Source organism: Anabrus simplex, chromosome 6 (assembly GCF_040414725.1).
Source record: "Anabrus simplex isolate iqAnaSimp1 chromosome 6, ASM4041472v1, whole genome shotgun sequence".
Classification (NCBI taxonomy): Eukaryota; Metazoa; Arthropoda; class Insecta; order Orthoptera; family Tettigoniidae; genus Anabrus; species Anabrus simplex.
The window spans coordinates 345,673,585-345,697,541 of record NC_090270.1 but is presented as its reverse complement, the minus strand read 5'-3'; the positions used below and the strand labels follow the sequence as shown (position 1 = coordinate 345,697,541).

Here is a 23,957-nt window from a genome sequence, read left to right as displayed (position 1 = left end):
AGAAGACCACAGGGAAGACCAAGAAAATGCTGGATAGAGACTGTAAGATCAGATGTGGAGGAGAAAGGACAAATGAAAGGATGTACTGGAACAGAAGATGTATGAAAACAGAAGGAGATGGCGAGCGCTTGTACACCGAACCTGGAAAACTGGAGTTGGGAAATGATGATGATGATATCAACCATCATCTTGAACTAAATCGACAACGGAACACTTGATAAGATCACATGGTACCAACACAACATAACCACTTCAACGGTAAAACCACAACATGGGTTCACCTACTTAACGACTCTCACTCACAACTCGACTCAACAACCCAAGACTGTCCTTTTATATATCTTGCTTGGCCAGGCTTCCAGAAAAGTATGACACAACATGCTTTCTCGTATCTTCTCGAGTCTCCAATAACCCATATACAAATGAATAGAACATTCTATAAAACTCGAGTGACAAAGGTGCGTTGTTCTAGACTTTTACCCTGTGCTGCACAACATTACATCGGATTTGTACATCATATTTACAGGTAATAATAAATTATATACCAGGGGTGGCCACTAACCTTACTTCTGGGAGCCGCAAATTTAGGAGACAAAAGTTGGGAGCATGTTTAGAAAATGGTTTATAAAATGAAGACACGTTTTTCATTTTATAACAAATGAAGGAACATTTATTTTCTACACTACACAGAACATTAGTTTTCAGGTACACATCAAGGAATGAGATTTTACTTTTGAGAAGTGCTTTTTTTGAGCATTCATTTTTGCTGTTAATTTTTTGAAATCTGGCTGATAATTGGTAAGCGCAATTCGCACAAGTTCACTTAAATTTTCATCAGTTCATTCAGATTGATATGTGGATTTAATGAATTTAATCGTTGAGTACAGTGATTCAGACACATAAGTAGTCCCAAAGATTGAGATTAGTTTTGGCACACAGTTTTGTTAGTGTGTATTTTTCTTCTGGAACATTATTCCAAAATTCTATGGTAGAAATGCCACTTCGTTTGAGTCCTTTTACTCCTTCGTCCTCTTGCAGTTTTTGTAGCTTCAACTCCACAGCTGCTGTATCCTTTGTTACTGGTGATGAAACAGGACTGCCATCGCCCACAATATCAACAGAAAAAGGATTTTCCAGGAATAAAAAAGGTTCAAGTGATCTCAAATCATTAAATCTGCCATTAATTTCTTCAGCAAGGCCAGACATTTTACTCATGCAATCTTCAGTTTCCACCTGAACATCAGAAAGGCTTTCAGTAATTTTCTTCAAACCTTAGTCTGAAGGTCTTTCCCAAAAAGCTTCAACTTGCTATGAAAGCTAAATACAGTCTGGGCCAATTCAGAAATATCTTCACGTGTGAACGCGACTGGCTTCACATCACTACACTGGCTCACTGACACACTCTCCTGCTCAAAACACTATCTTCCTTGTAAAGATATGTTTAGCGTTTTTAAATGCTGGACCACATCTTTTAAAAAAGCCAAATCTAACAACCACTGGGGTCATTAAGTTCAGGGAATGATTTTCCTTCTATAAACTGTTTGATTGCATCAAGTAATTCAAAAAATCTGTCAAGAACATTGCTTTCTTTTTTTTTTTTTTTGCTATTTGCTTTAAGTTGCACCGACAAAGATAGGTCTATTGGCGACGATGGGATCGGAAGGGCCTAGGAATGGGAAGGAAGCAGCCGTGGCCTTAATTAAGGTACATCCCCAGCATTTGTCTGGTGTGAAAATGGGAAACGATGGAAAACCATCTTCAGGGCTGCCGACAGTGGAGTTCGAACCCACCATCTCCCGATTACTGGATACTGGCCGCACTTAAGCGACTGCAGCTATCGAGCTTGGTAGTGAGAGAACATTGCTTACTGATAGCCATCTTACTAAGCAGTACTAAGATACATCATCAGGAAGCTCATCAATGTACATATCTTCTATAAAAGATTTTAACTGTCGGTGTGTTTTGGCACAAAAGCGAATACAGTTCACAATTTTTAGAACTACTTGCATAATATGCGGACACTGAAAATATTTTGCTGCTAAATGTTCTCTGTGAATAATACAATGTACAGATAGGAAATCAGGAAATAATGTGTCAGCATTTAAAAGCCCAATAAGCCCTTGTGATAAGGGAACAGGGAACTGGAAATCAAGTAGGGATGACATAAAATTGTTAGTGTTGAACTGTAGAAGTATTGTAAGGAAAGGAATAGAATGAAGTAATTTAATAGATATATGTTTACCAGATATTGTAATAGGAATTGAATCATGGCTGAGAAATGATATAAAAATGGATGCAGAAATTTTCTCACGGCACTGGAGTGTGTATCGTAGAGATAGGATAGGAAGGGTGGGAGGGGGAGTGTTCATTCTGGTGAAAGAAGAATTTCTAAGCTACGAAAAAGTTAAAGATGAGACACATGAAATTCTAGGTGTAAGGCTCATTTCTAAAGATAATAGGCAACTTGATATATTTGGAGTGTACAGAGTGTACAGACGCGGATTCGGAATTATTTGATAGGATAGTCAGCTATGTGGGAAACGACATGGAAAGAAATGTGATTGTAGCGGGAGATCTGAATTTGCCAGATGTCAATTGGGAAGGAAATGCGAACGACAGGAAGCATGACCAACAAATGTCAAATAAGTTAATATGGGAAGGACAGCTGATTCAGAAAGTGATGGAACCAACCAGAGGGAAAAATATCCTGGATGTGGTGCTGATAAAACCAGATGAGCTCTATAGGAAAACTGAAGTAATAGATGGTATTAGTGATCACGAAGCTGTTTTTGTGGTAGTTAAAAATAAATGTGATAGAAAGGAAGGTCTTAAAAGTAGGACTGTTAGGCAGTACCATATGGCTGATAAAGCAAGCATGAGGCAGTTTCTAAAAAGTAGCTATGATCGGTGGAAAACGGTAAATAAAAATGTAAACAGACTCTGGGATGGGTTTAAAGAAATTGTTGAGAAATGCGAAAACAGGTTTGTACCATTAAGGGTGGTAAGGAATGGTAAAGACCCACCTTATTATAATAGAGAAATAAAGAGACTAAGAAGGAGGTGCAGACTGGAAAGAAATAGAGTTAGAAATGGCTGTGGAAGTAAGGAGAAATTGAAGGAACTTACTAGAAAATTGAATCTAGCAAAGAAGGCAGCTAAGGATAACATGATGGCAAGCATAATTGGCAGTCATACAAATTTTAGTGAAAAATGGAAGGGTATGTATAGGTATTTTAAGGCAGAAACAGGTTCCAAGAAGGACATTCCAGGAATAATTAATGAACAAGGGGAGTGTGTATGTGATGATCTTCAAAAGGCAGAAGTATTCAGTCAGCAGTATGTAAAGATTGTTGGTTACAAGGATGATGTCGAGATAGAGGAGGAGACTAAGGCCAAAGAAGTAATAAAATTTACGTATGATAACAATGACATTTACAATAAGATACAAAAGTTGAAAACTAGAAAAGCGGCTGGAATTGATCAGATTTCTGGGGATATACTAAAGACAATGGGTTGAGATATAGTACCATATCTCAGGTACTTATTTGATTATTGTTTGGTCGGAGGAGCTATACCAGATGAATGGAGAGTTGCTATAGTAGCCCCGGTGTATAAAGGAAAGGGTGATAGACATAAAGCTGAAAATTACAGGCCAGCAAGTTTGACATGCATTGTATGTAAGCTTTGGGAAGGCATTCTTTCTTATTATATTAGACATGTTTGTGAAATTAATAACTGGTTCGATAGAAGGCAATTCGGTTTTAGGAAGGGTTATTCCACTGAAGCTCAACTTGTAGGATTCCAGCAAGATATAGCAGATATCTTGGATTCTGGAGGTCAAATGGACTGTATCGCGATTGACCTGTCTAAAGCATTTGATAGGGTGGATCATGGGAGACTACTGGAAAAAATGAGTGCAATTGGACTAGACAAAGAGTGACTGAATGGGTTGCTATATTTCTAGAAAATAGATCTTAGAGAATTAGAGTAGGCAAAGCTTTATCTGACCCTGTAATAATTAAGAGGGGAATTCCTCAAGGCAGTATTATTGGACCTTTATGTTTTCTTATATATATAAATTATATGAGTAAAGGAGTGGAATCGGAGGTAAGGCTTTTTGCGGATGATGTTATTCTCTATAGAGTGATAAATAAGTTACAAGATTGTGAGCAACTGCAACGTGACCTCGAAAATGTTGTGAGATGGACAGCAGGCAATGGTATGTTGATAAACGGGGTTAAAAGTCAGGTTGTGAGTTTCACAAATAGGAAAAGTCCTCTCAGTTTTAATTACTGCGTTGATGGGGTGAAAGTTCCTTTTGGGGATCATTGTAAGTATCTAAGTGTTAATATAAAGAAAGATCTTCACTGGGGTAGTCACATAAATGAGATTGTAAATAAAGGGTACAGATCTCTGCGCATGGTTATGAGGGTGTTTAGGGGTTGTAGTAAGGATGTAAAGGAGAGGGCATATAAGTCTCTGGTAAGACCCCAACTAGAGTATGGTTCCAGTGTATGGGACCCTCACCAGGATTACATGATTCAAGAACTGGAAAAAATCCAAAGAAAAGCAGCTTGATTTGTTCTGGGTGATTTCCGACAAAAGAGTAGCGTTACAAAAATGTTGCAATGTTTGGGTTGGGAAGAATTGAGAGAAAGAAGAAGAGCTGATCGACTAAGTGGTATGTTACATGTAGAGCCACAACAGACAATAGTCACAGTTCGCAATAAGGCCCACAAGATTCTGTAGCAGCAGACAAAGGGATGCTTCTTCCATTCCATAAATCGAAAGAAACATAATCAGATACCAGTACTCAAAATTTGGATTGAAGCCCCTTTTAACCATAACTTACATCAAAACAATCAACTTCCAACGGAGAGTCTGGTCGCTACAAACAAGAATTAAATATGTCAATACTTCCTCTGATCAAATTGCCAAACTGCAGCAGCAAGCCTCATCAAATCTAGAAGCCATTTTCCAACGAACTCAAGACTTCAATTCTAGATTATCATCATGACTAATCATGCATAATGCAAAATTACAGTCGTTTTAAATAACATTATTTAGAGAGCACAATTCTTAACTATAATTCTCAATACTGAAATGTTACTGTATTCTAGAAACCAACGCACTTCAGAAACTATGGCTCCTATATATTAACATCCAATATTTATATTTATATTTATGACTCAAATTTTAATGCCAAATTATAGTTGAATCAATTTTATTTTAACATTGCAAACAATTTTTAGCCAAATTAAAAACTGTGTTTTGGACGTCAATGTGTTTTAGAATTAAGAGTTAATCAATTTTAACATTTCAAATCATATTGTCATAATTTTTAATGTGTATATTATTCTTGTTTTAAATATTGTTATCACTGAAATCAGATTTACATTCAATGTAATGAAATTTGTAACAACCCAAAATGACAAACCTTGAGGCAATAGTATAGGCTGATGATGCTTGTGAATAAAAGCGAAACATGTCCTGGTAAATTAGTGTTGTAACATTACAATTTAGCAACACAAACTGTAATTTGTATTGAAAAGGTGGATCAAAATAACCAACAAATTGTTAGTATATCATAAGTGGTATGTTCCGAGCTGTCAGCGGAGAGATGGCGTGGAATGACATTAGTAGACGAATAAGTTTGAATGGCGTTTATAAAAGTAGGAAAGATCACAATATGAAGATAAAGTTGGAATTCAAGAGGACAAACTGGGGCAAATATTCATTTATAGGAAGGGGAGTTAGGGATTGGAATAACTTACCAAGGGAGATGTTCAATAAATTTCCAATTTCTTTGAAATCATTTAGGAAAAGGCTAGGAAAGCAACAGATAGAGAATCTGCCACCTGGGCGGCTGCCCTAAATGCAGATCAGTATTGATTGATTGATTGATTGATTGATTGATTGATTGATTGATTGATTGATTGATTGTTTCGTGCCAGTCATAGACGGTGCACCATCGGTAGCAATGCTGACAATATTACCGATAAGCACCGAGTTTTCTGTAAAACACCATCCAGGGCTTCTTTAATGTCACAACCATGAGTAGTATCCTTCAAAGTAACCAGGTCTAAAAGTTCTTCCACCACCTGCAAGTCCTTTGACACATACCTCACAAATATAGCTAGTTGTGGTTTATCTTTGATATCAGTAGACTCGTTCGGAGCCAGACTTACTGCTGAGCACTTGCTTAGATATTTTTGTAAATTATTTAAAATGTCCACACTAATAACAGAAACTCGCCTCTCTATTGTGTGTCTAGCAGCGGGCATTTCGTTTATTAGTTTCGGCATTTTCTTATTTTCGGGTTCTAAAACAGAAGTAACTTGTGCCATGTTCTTCTTAATAAACTCCTCCTCTATGTAAGACTTTTTTTTCTTTTGCAATATTAAAAGCCAAGATGAAGCCAGCTTCGGTTGTAAAATCTGCTTCCTTGGTAAAAATTGACATAACCCTACTCTGAACATGAAGTTTTTCCTTTAGTGATTTCAGTTTGGTTTTCCTTAACTGAGAGCCAACAGGAAAATCTCTGTTGAAACCGCTGTGGTTAGTGTCATGATGGCCTTGAACTTTGACGAAGTTATTTGACACAACAACACATTGGCTTACCGTTTCTTTCTACAAAAACCAATTCTTCTTCCCATTCGGTATTAAAAGCTCGATTCTCCTCTTCATATTTACGCTTCTTAGACAGCATCGCAACTGTTCGGACACCAAGCCACAACTGTACTGAAACAGCACACAACTGCACACAGAAAAATATCAACACTCGCTACTGCCTATAGGTGAACGCGACTAGCTTCACCTCACGACACTGGCTCACTGACACATTCTCCCGCTCAATGAACTATCAAATGGAAGGCGCCGGCACTATCTTCACCTTCCATGTCTTACCACTGACCTACAGCGCTAACAACGTTAAGCCGCACATCACTGCTACTGACTGCCACCAGCAGCGAGATGTCATTAGATTCCATCAATTATATCATTTTAGTTTACTCTAAGGTTGGTGTCAAGAGCCGCACAAGACTGATTCAAGAGCCGCATGCGGCTCGCGAGCCTCGTTGTGGCCAGCCCTGTTATATACTATTGATGATGATGATGATGCTTGATGTTTAAGGGGGCCTAACATCGAAGGTCATCGGCCCCTAATTATATACTATTAATTACATGTTCTTACATTAAATAAAGTCATATTAATAAACATACAGCAGAAGTATTGTGACATAACCTCACATGTTCTGTTACACAAGACAGGTCATATAACACACAAATAAATGATAGACCACGATTTATACCAAATAAAGTCCATATTGACAACCTGTTGTACATAACCATGTAGATAATAATAATAATAATAATAATAATAATAATAATAATAATAATAATAATAATAATAATAATAATAATAATAATAATAATAATAATAATAATAATAATAATAATAATAATTGTATACAACTTCATAAATTGAAATACCAGCGTATACAGCCACACCTCACAAGTCATAATAATAATAATAACAACACCACCTACTAATCGAGCTCGATATTTTCACTATTTACTCATGGGTTTAGAGAATTGCTTCAAAGTTAAAATTGTCCATTACACACTTGCATCAACAGACCCCTCATACTATTGAACAAATTTTTGGCTTGTCTGATCCTGGATAAGATTTCATTCTTGGGATTGCAATCACAATCTCAGGATATTTGAAGGGTGACACTTGCTGAATAATTGTGTTTTTGCAGTGCAGGGAGGTCTGCTTAGGTGGATTTGAAAATATAATCAGCTTGGTCTTGCCAATATTCATGACCAGATCACATACTGGACTGATCCTTACAATGTTATTAATAGCTTTTCTGAACTCAACCTCAGAGTAGATGACAGGCTACAGCCCTGTCGCAAGCCTCTAAGTAGAGCTATCTCCTTTGTTGTGTCTTGGGGCCAATGACCTAGATGTTACGCCCCTTAAAACAACAAGCATCATCATCATCTTTGTTGTGTCTCCCTCTATTTTGACCTCTGCTGTTTGAGTGCAGTAGAGGCGAGTGATAATATGTAGTTCACTAGCAGCAACACGAGAAGTTTTAAAAATCTCTGTAACTTTTGCATGATATATGCAATCAAATGCTTTTCAGTAGTCAGCTAAGCATGTGTACACATTGACATTCATATCCAGGAATCTCTGAGTCAAACATTCAAAGAGAAAAGAGCCTCGCGAGTTCCCAGCCCATTTCTGAAACCAAACTGAGAATGCCTGATTTGGCATTCGCATCATTTCACATAGTTACAAGAACAGATGATATGTAGGAATACCTCTAAGACATGGGATATTAGGCTGATCATTCATTAATCATCACAATATGATGCACTAGCTTTCATTTTCATTTTTTCAACAAAAGTTTACCGTAACAATTCTCAGCCTTGGACTTAGGATTTTTCAGCACACTCACTCTGTGTCTGAAGTGTAGTCACACACTTAAATATGACAAATTAAGACATCCCAAAGTAGAAGGCATTCAACTTTTCTATACCATCAATAACGAAGCAGGCAGTATTATGGACAGTTGGAAGAATGCAAGACAAATCCGGCAAAATTATTTCAAGAACTCCTTGACTGAGGACTACACTACTTGCCAATCGCATACATCAATGCTGTGGAAGAACTTGTTGGACAAATCAGCACCACTGAATGTAAGATTACTTTGAAACAAATGAACCAGGAAAAGCCTCTGGTCCAGACTGCAGTTCCTTAGAGCAGAGCTATCAAGAATGGGATTTAACAGACTGGTAACATAACTCTCCAACCAAATCATTATAGGGGAACAAACACCAACCAAAAGTATCAGAGCATAACTATATACATCTTCAAAAAGAAGGAAAGACCTTTTAATATGCTCATCACTTGCAGTCAGACTCCAGGTCATATGATGGTCACTGAATATATTCTCAACAAAGAGATTTGCAAGATCATCAGAATGAGCAAAAACCAACCAGGAACTAGTGAAAAATTACAGCACAGTGGATACAATCCATGCCATTTAACTCCTAGGTGAAGAATATGAGAAGAACTAGCCCCTCTATTTCACTTTCCTGGACATTGAGAAGGCCCTCGATCACATACAGCATAATCCGATTTGGTTAGCACTTCAACCACACAGTGTCCTGGGATAGCGTTTTAGTTCAGTGAAGCTGCTATATGCAATGTCAAGAAGCCACATCTGGAGTATCCGATAACTTTCACATTATATTAGACATCCACTAGGGCTTGGTCCTAATACCACTACAATTGGCTCTTGAGATGGACGATGTTATGGCAGATCTGCAGTCACTGTTATCCTGGACCTTTCTCTACGCTGACACCATCATGCTACTTGCCAAAAACCAGCCTAACCTCCAACACAAAACCCAGGAAATGGAATGATTGATTGTACACAATATGCGCTGTAATCAACAAAAAGAAAACTACATTTTCTTTTGCCAGTAACTTCATTTCTGGAAGGGTCAGAAATGAAAAAATGAAAATCCACAGCCTGTTTGCAATCATTCGACAGGGTCAGGAATGGAATGAATGAAGCCCCACTGATTATAATTAGAGCTAACATTTTCTTAAAATTATTAATTCATTGAAGTTCTGGACATAGGTACCAACAGTGTATCTTGAACAGTTGTTGGACAATGAAAAAAATATTCTTTTTTTCAACACACTTCTTCCTCACTGCATCCTGCTTAGGATTGTTTGAAATCAATAGGGGAAGATTCTTTAGAGCAGAATGGTGGAGAGACAGGCAAAATGGGGAGCCCTGATACATCACCCATCCCAAGAAAACTTAGAAAAGGGATGTGAACAATGGAAGATTTTAGTTACAGAGTCATTATTACAAGTATAGTGCATGTATAGCCAAATAAATATATTATCTTTATTTGTAATCTGAATCCTCTTTTCAAACCTATGTAAGAAATAGGCAATTGGATTTCACTGTGTTTTAAATTTAGTTTTTCAACTTAATCTGACCACTACATCTTTTCTCATTTACAACAGGATTATGCATCACTTCAAAGTATTTCCAAGTTGTGCCATTTGAAAGTCCCAAAAGCAATTCTTGAAACATTGGAACCAATCAGACACAATGATGACTTAGTACAAAGTTATGGTATCTCCTACATAACGGATATGGCAAAGCAAATCTTATCATCTAAGCGAGCATCAGGAATACATTTCTTCACAATGAACAGGTGAGTTTTTCTTCTTCTCCTCTTTCAGTAGACATTATGGATTTCACGTTATTTGAAAATAAACTTCTATTATATTTTTTATGACAACCTTTCTGACCTTGTGGTTTGCAAGGCCCAAAAATCAATTCTGGATCTACAAAAAAATTTCACCTTGGTACAGGTTGTAACAGGGTTACTCACCCTCACGAGATTAACTGGGAACTATTGTATGTTGTACAAAATGAAAATAAAAAAGTCACAACAAAAGTAATGGAGTGCACTCGAACAAAGTTGGGTGATGCAAGAAATATTAGATTAGAAAATGAAGTCTTAAAGGAAGGAGATGAATACTGTTACTTGGGTAGTAAAATAACTAATGATTGAAAAAGTAAAGAAGACATAACATGCAGACTAGCACAAGCAAGGAAGGCTTTTCTTAAGAAAAGAATTTTGCTCACTTCAAACACTGATTTAAGAATTCAATATTTTTGAAGACTTTTGTCTGGAGTGTGGCATTGTATGGAAATGAAGCTCAGAAAGAAAGAGAATAGAAGCTTTTGAAATGTGGTGTCACAGAAGAACGTTGAAGGTGAAATGGGTAAATTAAGAGATACTCAATATGAGGGCTAAGCCGAAAGTTTTTAGCAGGCTGTGAGAAAAAAAAAAATGTATTTGCAAAACAACAATTACAACTTTTCAAAATACTCTCCATTAGCATGTATACATTTTTCCATTCTCTGAAACCACTTAGAAAACGTTTCAATCCAAGCTTCTTTCAGGATGTCGCTTAGTGCACTCTCGTACACTGCAATGGCTTCTTCATCTGATGAAAACCGCTGCCCAAAAATTTTTCTCTTGGTCTTAGGGAACAGAAAGAAGTCATATGGGGCCAGGTCAGGTAAATAGGGGGGACGAGGAAACACTTGCATTTTTTCCTTTTCCAAAAGTCCATTGTTCTGGCATCCCTGCGCACAGATACATTGTCGTAATGCAGCAGAAGGTGCCCACTGTTGGACTTCAGGTGCTGTGACTTCCTTGAGGCAAAGACTTTAGGAAGACAGTCACAAACCATTCAGCATTGACTGTATGACATGTGTCCAATCTTTTCTCATTTATAATAGGATTATGCATCACTTCAAAGTATTTCCAAGTTGTGCCATTTGAAAGTCCCAAAAGCAATTCTTAAACATTGGAACCAATCAGACACAACATCACAGAGGTGAGATGCCCATTTTCTTAAAAAAAAAATAGTTGCCACCATCATCTTTCCAGAGCTCTGACTTTGTCCGTGGTTCCTCCCCTGGAAAGCACCACACGCCTCTGACAATATTGTAGGTGTCTTGGAGTCCCAAACGTTAAAAATAAAGGTTGAAATAAATGATCTCTTAATATTAATGTTACATACTGCAATTAAGTAAGAATGTGACACACCTCAAGATACTGCAGAGTACATCACTGATTTCAGAGGATAGTTTATATTTCCTCGCGTCCAGTTAAATTTCGGAAAGGCTATTACTATATGTAGGATGCTAATTAGTTTATAATATCACCTATTCAATACATTAAAATTTTTAAACAATTAGGAATTTATATTTATTTCCATATGAGACATGTTTCGCCTTATCATTGAAGGCATCATCAGTCACAGTACTACCTCAAGGCATACATCAGGTACCTGATATGTAATTAAATTATAAATACACTGACTGACAGAGCAAATGCAACACCAAGAAGGAGTGGTTCGAAAGGGATGAAAGTTGGGGAAAAAACAGAGACGGCACGGACGAATAATTGTTTATTTCAAACCGATATGCAGGTTACACAATGCGCACGGCATCGACTCAGTAGGATGTAGGACCACCGCGAGCGGCGATGCACGCAGAATCACGTCGAGGTACAGAGTCAATAAGAGTGCGGATGGTGTCCTGAGGGATGGTTCTCCATTCTCTGTCAACCATTTGCCACAGTTGGTCGTCCGTACGAGGCTGGGGCAGAGTTTGCAAACGGCGTACAATGAGATCCCACACGTGTTCGATTGGTGAGAGATCCGGAGAGTACGCTGGCCACGGAAGCATCTGTACACCTCGTAGAGCCTGTTGGGAGATGTGAGCAGTGTGTGGGTGGGCATTATCCTGCTGAAACAGAGCATTGGGCAGCCCCTGAAGGTACGAGAGTGCCACCGGCCGCAGCACATGCTGCACGTAGCGGTGGGCATTTAACGTGCCTTGAATACGCACTAGAGGTGACGTGGTGTGATAGTACATATATCACACCCCTGAATTATATGTAGAAGTTAGAGATATTATTGTCAGTATTCGATTTATTATTATTATTATTATTAGTATTTCATTTGTATATTTTTACATTTATATTGGTAAGCTGGAAGATATCCACATATGTAGGTATGAGTAATTTGTTTTGCACGAGTGGGAAAACATTGCTGTAATAACTCTGGTAATTTGAATGAGTCATCTGGCTACCCCAGTGTGTGTTGTGATGTACTTGTGTCAGGGAATTCCATTTACTCATGTATATATCCCAGCCTGATGAGATAAGCTTGTTGTTGTACCAGGAAAGTTTGGTGATTCATGAAAACTCCCCAGAGTTTGTTATTGTCTTGGGAGGAAGAAGTAGTTCAGGGCTTGGTCTTGATTTGAGATCACTCATGATTGGCTGGCAAGCACCAATCCAGACGTCTCATCTGAAAGGAGGGGGATGTTGATGTCTATAAAGGTTGGTCATACGGCGGCAACCAGAGGATTGTATGAAACATTGTAAGGAACATTGTAAGGGTGATTGTAGAGGTGATTTGTAAAGGAACGAGAAGGAAGATAACTACAACTACAACTGACGCACTGTACGGGAAGGAAGTGGTGCTGATACACGGTACTGGAGTGACACGGCAGCAATGGACTGGACTTCAAACGTTCGTGGAGCGTAGTCGTGTTATGTTTGTGGAGAGTGCTTGCGCATTAAGTATTGCAGCACTTGTGGCGGCCTAGCATTATATGTTGGTGAAAGCTATCTCAGACTTTCCATAAATTTATATGTTGAGGATCGACAGACGTGTGTATATATCTTTACAAGTGTTAAAATATGTGAACACAGTAGTACAAGGTACAGTGTCTGTGTGATGTGATGACTGCCGATTATGAGAATCGGTAAGTCGAATTGATATAGAGACAGTGAAGGGTATTTATCTTCATACATGTACATTGTTCATCGGACCATCTACAAATGGTAGCTTAGTTCTCGCTTTCGTTTTCCCACGATTTTCATTATTATTGTTGTTGTTGTTGTTGTAAATATGGAGTCTTCCAGCAATATTTTAGGTGTGTATTATATGTATAATGTTGTATGTTGATGAGGTGCTCATGCACGGAATTTGTTCAGAATATAGTTAGCTAATTTAGAATCAGTGTTATTGATAAACCTAGGTGCAGTTCCTACCTAATTAGTCGTTTTCAGGTTAGGTAAGGCCTGCAGCAGATGTACCAGTACGCAGCATTATGTACACGCCCTGGGATATAAAGTCTATCATGCTCTTATCTAAATTCGAGGGATCCATTCTGGTGAACTCTGGCGCCCATACTACGGATATTTCGGTCAATTATGCTTATTAATTTCATTAATTTTATTAAGTATTTATATATTTTTATTTATATATTTTATTTATTTATTTATCAGTAGTCATCAACTTATTACAATTGGCTTCCCAACGTGTGGCTGAATGATTGGTACATCTGTTAGGCTTATAAGCGTAGGTGCACTTGTCAGGTGTGGTTGGAATTCTGCAAACTATGTCAGTGAAGTGTTTTATATGTTTCATATGTATATTGGAGTATGAAGAAATGTTGTAGCGAGTCCAGTATTATAAAATTGAGAAGTAGAGAGGTTTTGAAAGTTGCTGGTACTAAGAATCAGGATAAGAGAAGTCAAAAGAATTCCACCACATTGAGTTTATCTAATTTAAGTGAGAATAGCAAAATGGCTGATAGTAGAAAAGATCAATTAGCAGCGATAGGTGAGGAACCGAGTAACCCGTCTCAAACTCAGAATGTAGGGGATCAAGGGGAAGGTTTGACTCTTAGTATGTTTAAATCGCTATTTAACGAATTGTCCAGTAAGATTGATAGTCAGAGTAAAGAGTTAAAGGAGGAATTAAATGTTGTTAACAATAAGATTGATTGCCAGAGTAAGGAGTTAAATTCAGTGAGTGTTGAATTAAACAGTAAGAGTGATGAAGTGTCCAGTAAGATTGATAGTCAAAGTAAGGAATTAAATTCAGTAAGTGTTGAATTGTCCAATAAGATTGATGGTCAGAGTAAAGAGTTGAAGAGTGAATTGAGTTTTTTAAGCAATGAAATATACAGTATTAATAGTGAATTAAATTCAGTTAGTACGGAGCTGTCCAGTAAGATTGAGAAGCAGAGTGCAGAGTTAAATTTAGCTAGTGTTGAATTGTCTAGTAAAATTGATAGTTTAAGTATTGCTGTGAATGGTAGAATAGACAAATTGAACCAGAAGTTTGACCATCAAAGCAGGGAAATTCAGGAAGTCAATAATAAGGTAGAAGCTCAATGCTTGGAATTGACTGAGAAAATTGAATGCCGATTTAATGTAGTTAGGAAAGAATTTGTTGAAAACAGCAAGGAATGTGATAAAAGAATAAAAATAGTGGAAGATAAAGTCGAAGAAATAGACAGAATGAAAACCAGTCAGAATGTTTTAGTGAAGCGAATAGATGAGAAGAATGAGAAATTGGAGAAAGACCTTAAGTCGATAAAAGATGACCTCAAGTCAGTAGAAGGAAATGCCAGAATGGTAGTGGAAGAAGGAATTAAATCATGTCATGTGAAATTAAGGCAGGAGATCAGTCAAATCCAATTAGGTAGCAGCATATGTAATAGGTACGTATCTTGTACGAAGGACTCTGAATTACCCAAGTTTAATGGTCGGCAGTTTAATCCGATGGAATTCTTGAAAACGGTGGAGAAACGGTTTTCCAAGAATCTTGACGATGGTTTGATTGATTGGAGTATGGTTGATGAGATGTTGGATATTGCATTTGTTGGTGAAGCGAGATCCTGGTTTCAAGTTTACAGACAGGGTATTTCGAGTTTGGAGGAATTTAGGGAGAAATTTAGTTCTAAATTTTGGAGTGAAGCTATTCAGGGAAGGGAAAGAGATCGCGTGCTATTTGGCAAGTATAAACCTCAGGAAGGTGTATCTATGACGGAGTATTTCTTGGCGCATGTTCTGATCAGCCAGAATATTGAAGGTCTAGCATCGGAGAGAGATACAGTCCGCCAGATGTTGAGGCATTTTCCTGAGAAGGTCGGATTAGCTGCATGTATGCAGAATATTGTTACGATCAAGGAATTAGAGCAGCTGTTAGAGAGGTTTGATGCTTTGGAAGGGCAGGGGAGGACTAGGCAAAGTGAAGGTAGGAATTACGGGGATAATGGGAGACAAGGTAATCAGCTAGGAGGAGATAGGAATAATCAGAATTTCAGTCATTCTAGGCAAGGGAATCAGGGTGGTAATTCCGGAAGGGGAAACAGACACTCTAACCAAGGAGGTAATCACCAGGAATATTTTGGCAGAAGACCTAATCAAGGGGAATCAGAAAGTAGGGGGCGTACGGATCAAAGACCTCCAGATCAAGTGCAGAGACATGATAATAGTGAACAGTCCACGTCAAGTAATTTAAACCGGAATCGGACTTCTTAGTTGGGTCAGATAGGCAGTCCGATACCGAAATTCCTATTCACGTGATGAAACAGGTAAGTTACGAGGTAGACGTGAAAGAGGAATTATTGTATGACCATGTGTTTTGTGTTCAGGGAGATTTTGTGTATAGGGGGCGTGATGAAGGTAAGAAAGATGTGTCGGATGTCTTACTTTGTGCTAGTGGTGATGGTAATAGCGGTGCTGCGATCGATAATCTTGTAGAAGTTTCTGAAATTGAAGTTTTTTGTGAAGTTGATGAAGGTTGTTTAGTAAGTGAAGAGTGTTCACAGAGTATACATCATGAGGATGTTTTTGTTGATTTAAGTGTACGTGAGGAGAGTAAAGTTAGGACCATTATGTGTGAAAATGGTGACTTTGAGATTAATGAAACTTCTGATAAGAGAGTCGAAAGTAGCAGTGTTGTTGGCATGAAGGTGGTGCAAGTAGTAGCTGATATGGAAGGTGGTGAAGATGGATTAATTGTTGGGTCATTAAGTAGTAATGACAGGAAGTTCAAAGTGTATTATGGTAAGAATTTCTGTGATAGAGTGAGCGTGTGTGAGAATGGAAGTGTGCGTGAGATGAAAGAAAGTCTATTCGAGCGAGTGTGTTATGTTTTATTTAAGGCTGAGAATTGTGTGAATTATTTTAATGACGTGTTGAATGATAGCGATGTGGAATGTGTGAAAAAGTATGTGATCTGTTTGCTTGCATTAATTATGAGTTTGTGGAAGAGTAAACGTAGTGAGATTCCCGCGTATTTCAGAAAGAGGGATTTCCTTTTTATGAATGTTCCGAATGAAAGTTTGTATAATTCTTGTGTGACTGGATGGGATGAATCTTTGTGTGTGAGATAGAGTGGATTTTAGACGTAGTTAGTTTTTATTACGGTACGCATTCCTCGCTTATCGATGCTGATGTTAAGTTTATGTATAGTTTTTTCATTTATATTAGGGTCCGTATACTGTGGACAGTAGAATAGGCAAGTGTGCTTATAGGCTCCTAACCACTGACAACAAGGTTCTTGGAACATTTAATATCTATAGCCTTCGCAGATATAAGAAATAGGATCTGCACCTTGGATGTGTATATTATCAATTATGAGTTATGTGTACAGTAGCAAGTAGGGATTGTGTTCAATGGTATATGAAACAATCAGTTGTGTGTATATAGACATATTATTATTATTGTTTGGACAAATTGTATTTCGTGTGTGCGAATACAATGCAGTAGACGCAATGTATATATCATTATTACAGTAAATTAAGTGTTCAGTTATGTCATTATAAGGTTATGTATGAAGTTCTGTTTTATGGTGAATCATAATATATGATATCATCGATTCACCAAGGGGGCGTTATGTGATAGTACATATATCACACCCCTGAATTATATGTAGAAGTTAGAGATATTATTGTCAGTATTCGATTTATTATTATTATTATTATTAGTATTTCATTTGTATATTTTTACATTTATATTGGTAAGCTGGAAGATATCCACATATGTAGGTATGAGTAATTTGTTTTGCACGAGTGGGAAAACATTGCTGTAATAACTCTGGTAATTTGAATGAGTCATCTGGCTACCCCAGTGTGTGTTGTGATGTACTTGTGTCAGGGAATTCCATTTACTCATGTATATATCCCAGCCTGATGAGATAAGCTTGTTGTTGTACCAGGAAAGTTTGGTGATTCATGAAAACTCCCCAGAGTTTGTTATTGTCTTGGGAGGAAGAAGTAGTTCAGGGCTTGGTCTTGATTTGAGATCACTCATGATTGGCTGGCAAGCACCAATCCAGACGTCTCATCTGAAAGGAGGGGGATGTTGATGTCTATAAAGGTTGGTCATACGGCGGCAACCAGAGGATTGTATGAAACATTGTAAGGAACATTGTAAGGGTGATTGTAGAGGTGATTTGTAAAGGAACGAGAAGGAAGATAACTACAACTACAACTGACGCACTGTACGGGAAGGAAGTGGTGCTGATACACGGTACTGGAGTGACACGGCAGCAATGGACTGGACTTCAAACGTTCGTGGAGCGTAGTCGTGTTATGTTTGTGGAGAGTGCTTGCGCATTAAGTATTGCAGCACTTGTGGCGGCCTAGCATTATATGTTGGTGAAAGCTATCTCAGACTTTCCATAAATTTATATGTTGAGGATCGACAGACGTGTGTATATATCTTTACAAGTGTTAAAATATGTGAACACAGTAGTACAAGGTACAGTGTCTGTGTGATGTGATGACTGCCGATTATGAGAATCGGTAAGTCGAATTGATATAGAGACAGTGAAGGGTATTTATCTTCATACATGTACATTGTTCATCGGACCATCTACAAATGGTAGCTTAGTTCTCGCTTTCGTTTTCCCACGATTTTCATTATTATTGTTGTTGTTGTTGTTGTAAATATGGAGTCTTCCAGCAATATTTTAGGTGTGTATTATATGTATAATGTTGTATGTTGATGAGGTGCTCATGCACGGAATTTGTTCAGAATATAGTTAGCTAATTTAGAATCAGTGTTATTGATAAACCTAGGTGCAGTTCCTACCTAATTAGTCGTTTTCAGGTTAGGTAAGGCCTGCAGCAGATGTACCAGTACGCAGCATTATGTACACGCCCTGGGATATAAAGTCTATCATGCTCTTATCTAAATTCGAGGGATCCATTCTGGTGAACTCTGGCGCCCATACTACGGATATTTCGGTCAATTATGCTTATTAATTTCATTAATTTTATTAAGTATTTATATATTTTTATTTATATATTTTATTTATTTATTTATCAGTAGTCATCAACTTATTACAGTGGAATCATACGCAATAGCGCCCCAAACCATGATGCCGCGTTGTCTAGCGGTAGGGCGCTCCACAGTTACTGCCGGATTTGACCTTTCTCCACGCCGACGCCACACTCGTCTGCGGTGACTATCACTGACAGAACAGAAGCGTGACTCATCGGAGAACACGACGTTCCGCCATTCCCTCATCCAAGTCGCTCTAGCTCGGCACCATGCCAGGCGTGCACGTCTATGCTGTGGAGTCAATGGTAGTCTTCTGAGCGGACGCCGGGAGTGCAGGCCTCCTTCAACCAATTGACGGAAAATTGTTCTGGTCGATATTGGAACAGCCAGGGTGTCTTGCACATGCTGAAGAATGGCGGTTGACGTGGCGTGCGGGGCTGCCACCGCTTGGCAGCGGATGCGCCGATCCTCGCGTGCTGACGTCACTCGGGCTGCGCCTGGACCCCTCGCACGTGCCACATGTCCCTGCGCCAACCATCTTCGCCACAGGCGCTGCACCGTGGACACATCCCTATGGGTATCGGCTGCGATTTGACGAAGCGACCAACCTGCCCTTCTCAGCCCGATCATCATACCCCTCGTAAAGTCGTCTGTCTGCTGGAAATGCCTCCGTTGACGGCGGCCTGGCATTCTTAGCTATACACGTGTCCTGTGGCACACGACAACACGTTCTACAATGACTGTCGGCTGAGAAATCACGGTACGAAGTGGGCCATTCGCCAACGCCGTGTCCCATTTATCGTTCGCTACGTGCGCAGCACAGCGGCGCATTTCACATCATGAGCATACCTCAGTGACGTCAGTCTACCCTGCAATTGGCATAAAGTTCTGACCATTCCTTCTTGGTGTTGCATTTGCTCTGTCAGTCAGTGTACTAAGGAATAATATTGACATATTACATTAGGGATAGCCAATGAGAAAAAAACAATGTTCAGTATACATATTTACATGGGGGCAGTCTATGCGAAAGATAAGAGACTGGCACCAATAAGTAAGACCACAGGGTATTTAACAGTGTCCAGCAGTGGTGGTTTGACACGAATCATTGACGCTACTCTGTTAGAAAATTAGACTAAAAAATCCTATGTAATGAACAAAACGGCCTTTTACTCAAAATATTTTAGAGAGCATCTACTGTACATTAACAATGATCAATAAAAGAATCCCTCATACAGATTAAATGAAATAAATGAAAAAAGAAATATACTAATGGAAACTTTTGTGCCAATCATTTGTAAACAGTACAACAACAAAGTCAAGTCCTGCCTATACAAGAACCATACCCTCCCCTACACTCCCACAACTCACTCTGCCCCTTCCTGCAAAACCTCCCTTACCCTGTAATAGCAGTAACTATTTTACACTGATAGGAACATGGCACTTGAGAAGCAGACTCCGAAAACAACAGATTCAGAACAGTTAGTGGGCAAAAATGTAAGTTAATACAATATATATGGTTTAAACCTTAACTTTCATTTTTGGACATGGGTAATTATTTCTCATTTCTATCACAGATGATACTTATTTCATGGCTACAATGATGATAATAATAATAATAATAATAATAATAATAATAATAATAATAATAATAATAATAATAATAATAATAATAATACATATAATAATAATAATAATGCATTATTATTATTATTATTATTATTATTATTATTATTATTATTATTATTATTATTATTATTATTATTATTATTATTATTATTGCATTTACAAGCATAATGTGCAAAAATATACAATGCACATGTAAGTTAAGATAGAGAAATAATTAAACTGGAATGTCCAGCTTTGACAACCAGTCCACTGCACTTGGTATCAATTCATGCAGAGCCTGTAAAAAAAAACACACACACACACCACTTTCACAATATCCCCACTTTTTCATCATATACTGGCACCTGCCGTGGCCTGTTCTGACACGGTTGAGTTTTGACCACTCATGTTGAGGAAGATCGAAACCTGGCACTTTCTTCATTGGGTCTTTAATCAGAAAAGTGTTGGTGGGTGGACATTGTTCCCATCGCTGTCTCCATTCTGCTGTTAGACTGAATTTTTGATGGGAGTGTAGATCAGTCCAGAGTGGATTCTGGGATTTTAACCTCATCACAGGTGGATCTCGTAAGGCATTGAACAAGAGTGAGTTCCTGTGTGCTAAGGACTTCTTCAGCAACTGAACTTTCACTGCTTTTCTCCTCAGATCTGGAGCAGCAATGTCTGCTAAAACAGGCAGCCACTGAGTAGGAGTAGACCTCACTGTACCAGTAACAACTCTCATGGTTTCTTTGAGCTGTACGTCAATGTTGCTCGAATGTACGTTGTTTTCCCACACAGGAGCAGTGGCCGAGTGGCCACCGTACTTATCCACAAACAGCGATGACGTCAGTTCGAGTCCCGCCGTAGCTATATTTTGGGGAACACAAAAGGAGCCTCCCCGAAGAGGCATTCGGGCGTTCCCTGGGCAACGGTGGTACACCGGCTGATTTTTCCACGAATGCGCTGCTACATAGCAACAAGCCAGTACTATGTCCACAGTCCCTTTCAGTACCAACCAGAACTATTACAACATAAAGTTGCCCAATACGTACTTCAGTATATACATAGAACCTAGATGTACCAGCAACATAATTTTTGATCTACAGAAGAGTGGCAGGATATTAATAGTCCTTATAAATTACAAGAAGCTATTTTACAACAGACAAAATGTTATGCCTTACAATATTATATATTGTTAACACTAATACGGATTTTTACTGGACTGTAAATATCCCAAATAGACCTAATAAGGACTTGCAGTGTATATATATTGTTATGAATAAAACTCATCTGTTTCATTACTCCAATTTATTTCAGGATGGCCTAATACGTAGGTGGATCGAAAGGTTAGTTGCACTAACGCGCCGCAGCAGCGCACTGTGTGTCGCAAACGTGGGCACAGCGGAGAAAGGGACAGACACTGCCCACTCGTCTGTTAGGCAGGTCGCTGTGGTGTCTCGTCTAGTATTGTGTGAATAGCGGCCAAATGCAATGGTGCGTCAACTGGACGTTCACTCCAAATATGAGGTGCATGCGACAATCCAATTCCTATGGGCCAAAAGGAAGAATTGCACGGACATTCATCGTGAAATTAGTGCTGTGTATGGGGAGCGGGCCATTTCCCGGCAAGGTATCGTAAAGTGGTGTCAGCAGTTCGAAGCTGGATGCACAGATATCACGGACAACCATCGCGAAGGCAGGCCCGCAACGTCCAGAACCTGTGTAAAGGTCATCAGTGTGAATGCGATCATTAGACAGAACTGCCGCATTACACTGAGAGAAATTGCGACGCAGCTGAACATGTCGTATGGCAGTGTGTTTGCCATTGTTCACGAGGACCTTGGATATCGTAAGCTGTGTCAAAGATGGGTCCCATGTCTTCTCACTGATGAGCACAAGGGACAATGTTTCCAATCCTCCCTGGCATTTTTGCAACGCTATGTCACAGATGGCAACGGGTTTCTGCAGCGAATCGTCACAGGCGACGAAACATGGGTCCACCACTTCACCCCCGAAACGAAGCGAACATCAATGGAATGGGTGCACCGCTCATCAACACAATGAAAGAAGGCCAAGTGTCAACCTTCCGCGGGTAAGGTTATGGCGACAGTGTTCTTTGACATGGAGGGTTTGCTGCACGTGGAATTCATGCCGAAAGGAACGACGATCAACGTGGCGTCGTATTGTCAAACGTTGCACCAGTTGCGTAAAGCGATTAAAGAGAACCGTTGGGGGAAATTGAGCACCGGTGTTATTTTGTTGCACGATAACGCAACACCTCACAAGGCCCGCCAAACGAGAGAACTGCTGCAGCATTTCAAGTGGGAAGTCTGGCAACATCCACCCTACAGTCCGGACCTAGCGCCATGTGACTTTCATCTGTTTGGTAAGCTCAAAACGGAGCTCGGTGGTCGACGTTTCCAGACTGATGAGGAGGTGAAGGCCGCTGTCTCCGAGTGGTTGCAGAACACTGAAGGAAATGTCTATGCATCCGGTATCGACAAGTTGGTTGTGCGTTCACAGAAATGTTTGGAGTCTCTTGGAAACTATGTGGAAAAGTGATGTTACAGTGTATGTCATTATAGTTGTGTTGCTGTTGTATAGGTGGTGTAATAAATAGCCATAACTGGAAAGTGCAACTTATTTTCTGATCTGCCCTCGTAAATGCACACACACACATAATTAAACAAAAGCGATTCTAACCAGTTATGAATGGCCACAATAATAATTACCAGTCTATTTACAAATCTCTCTTCTTTTTTTTTTTTTTTTTTTTTTTTTTTACAAGTTGCTTTACATCGCACCGACACAGATAGGTCTTATGGCGACGATGGGACAGGAAAGGGCTAGGACTGGAAAGGAAGCGGCCATGGCCTTAATTAAGGTACAGCCTCAGCATTTGCCTGGTGTGAAAATGGGAATCCACGGAAAACCATCTCCAGTGCTGCCGACAGTGGGGTTCGAACCTACTATCTGCCGAATCCTGGATGCTGGCCGTACTTAAGCTACTGCAGCTATCTAGCTCGGTAATCTCTCTTCTGTACACACTGACTGACTGGCTGGTATCCCTTCTTATAGCTCGCGTAATTTGACCCAGAAATTTCACAATATCACTGGAGGCAGAACATTTCCGTTGAATCTCAAAGAAACTGGCAGGTAAGCCGGCCGCCAAGAACAATACACGGAAAGGCTGGCCCCACGCCACAGGCCGGCTGGGAGATTCCAGGTCGTCTGAGTCACCAGCCCCTTCCTGGAAGTACCGATAGGGGCTACCACGGGGCCAGCACGTAACATTACCCCCCTTCGAGAGCTGATTGTCGCGATCAGTAACCTTCTCAGCTGCTCTTCGGTATGCCGCCCGTCAGACTAGATGTACCACCTTCATCTTGCACCTTGGCCTCCTTCGTACTTGGTAGCTGACATCGTTTATTGCTCTCACAACGTGGCAATGGCGTTTCTATGTTCTCTGGAGCTTGAAAGACAACCATTTCTTCCGTACGGAATTATATAGCCATCCTAGGTCGCCCTCGTGATTTTCCGTGGTGTCCATCGTTGGTCTTGCCGCAACTTCACCCGGTCGCCCTCTCTGCTTGAACTCTTCTTGATAGCGGCGCTCGCATCCTCCGGTCTCCTTGTCA

At 39.4% G+C, this 23,957-nt stretch overlaps 1 protein-coding gene across 1 annotated transcript in view; it reads left to right on the top strand.

Annotated features, from left to right (window-relative positions):
- LOC136876020 (methylenetetrahydrofolate reductase (NADPH)) overlaps window positions 1-20,960 on the top strand; it is a 72,609-nt gene extending 51,649 nt beyond the window's left edge. Inside the window, exons 4-5 of the mRNA XM_068228308.1 lie at window positions 10,058-10,251; window positions 20,855-20,960. Of these exons, the coding sequence (XP_068084409.1) occupies window positions 10,058-10,251; window positions 20,855-20,960 (300 nt within the window). The remainder of the gene's footprint in view (window positions 1-10,057; window positions 10,252-20,854) is intronic.
- Window positions 20,961-23,957: the final 2,997 nt, after the last annotated feature.